The sequence below is a fragment of the Mus caroli genome, chromosome 8 (assembly GCF_900094665.2).
Source record: "Mus caroli chromosome 8, CAROLI_EIJ_v1.1, whole genome shotgun sequence".
In the NCBI taxonomy this organism is placed as follows: Eukaryota; Metazoa; Chordata; class Mammalia; order Rodentia; family Muridae; genus Mus; species Mus caroli.
In genome coordinates this window covers 11,453,251-11,454,800 of record NC_034577.1, presented here as the reverse complement: position 1 = coordinate 11,454,800, position 1,550 = coordinate 11,453,251, and the positions used below count along the sequence as shown (strand labels likewise).

The following is a 1,550-nucleotide window of genomic DNA, read 5'->3' as shown; positions in this document are numbered from 1 at the left end:
AAAAAAAAAGAAAGAGAAGAGAAAACCGTGTGCCACAGAGTAGACCCCAAGGGGCAAGCCCCGAACTTTTCCCCAGCTCATTCACATTGGAACCTACTTGCACAAAGGTTTATCAACATGACTTGTTGCCAAAAAGGACCTCTTAGCACCAAAACCAACAACTGGGCACGATTCAAGTCTCAAGGACACTNAACATCAATTAAACATGGCTGAGTTCTGCAGGGCCCCTATCTCTGAGAGCCTTGGCATAAGAGATGGAGGGATACAACTTTGTCTTCACAAAGTACTCAGCTGTCTGTGAGGACTCACAAACTACCCCCAAAACACTTCAAGAGCATCGAATTTGACACAGGAAATGATCCCAGGAAGCTCCCACCCTGGTAATTCTTACAGCAACCCACAGTGCCAGCCTACTTTGCAAAAAAAAAAAAAAAAAAAAACATTAAGTCAAATTAAGTTTTAAAAACTGCACAAAGTTGACATTCTCCCCTTAGTCTGCATATAACATTCCCTGTATTAAGGTCCCTGATTCATCTGAGTTCCATACAAGTTTGCTACGAATATAATTCAACATCTCCCCTCCCCCTGAGCATTCCGCAGCTTACCCACGCTTTTGCTCCACTCTGTCTTTGCAGAGACAGAGGTGTCATTTGGTGAACTCATAGGCACAGCATCTCCAGAGGACACATGGAGTTGGCGTGAGCCCCAGAGACTAAGTCTTTGGCTCCTAGGATAGCTTTTTATCTGGGGCCTCCGATTATTCAGTATCACTTTTAAGTGTCTTCATTCCACGTGCTCTTTGCTTCCTGTTTTTGTTGCACTTGGGAAAGAAGGAATGTTGGGCAGGTGACAGAGAAAGCTGGGTATTTCCAGCCTGGCCCTCAAATGCAGCAGGAGCCTTTCCCTCTTGGCAGGCAGTTCACTGTTGATAGCCCTGCACAAGGAATGGAGCTGGAGACCTGCAGGGTCCAAACTCCAGATGTACAAGGGAAAGAGACCCAACAACTCACAAACAATTGTCCTTTTGCTGGGAAAGNTTGAGCCTCTCTCCCAGCCCTGCCTAAGCTCAGAGCTAAATGCCTGGTGTTTCTCTACACCCCTACCTGTCTCTAGTCAGCCCTCTGCTCTCTCCATCTCTGATCCTTTGTAAGATCCTCGGGCATCAAATCAATTAACCAATTTAGGAACAGAAAACAATAAAAAAAAATGCAGGAGACCATTGGACACAACCAACCCTGAAGCGGTGTCAGATTATACAGGAATAAGGCCCAGAACATTGGGAAATAAAGAAAACTCTTGGGGGCCATTCCTAGAGATGTAGCTCAGTTAGTGGGGTACTTGCTCGGCATGCCTGAGCCCTGGGCTTGATCTCCAGCACAGCATAAAAACCTGGTGACACATGACCATGGTTTCAGGAGTCCAGCACTCAGGAGATGAAGGTAGGAAGATCAGAAGTTCAAGGTCATCCTTGGCTAGATAGCAAGTTCAAGACCAGCCTGGTATACATGATCACCCCTCTTCAAAAGTAAGGAGGAGAAGGGAAGGGAAGG

At 46.3% G+C, this 1,550-nt stretch overlaps 1 protein-coding gene across 1 annotated transcript in view; it reads right to left on the bottom strand.

The window, feature by feature from the left end:
* LOC110300124 (myomesin-2-like) overlaps positions 1 to 705 on the bottom strand; it is a 70,168-nt gene extending 69,463 nt beyond the window's left edge. Inside the window, exon 1 of the mRNA XM_029480673.1 lies at positions 606 to 705. Coding sequence (XP_029336533.1) covers positions 606 to 663 — 58 coding nt within the window. The 5' untranslated portion in view covers positions 664 to 705. The remainder of the gene's footprint in view (positions 1 to 605) is intronic.
* Positions 706 to 1,550: the final 845 nt, after the last annotated feature.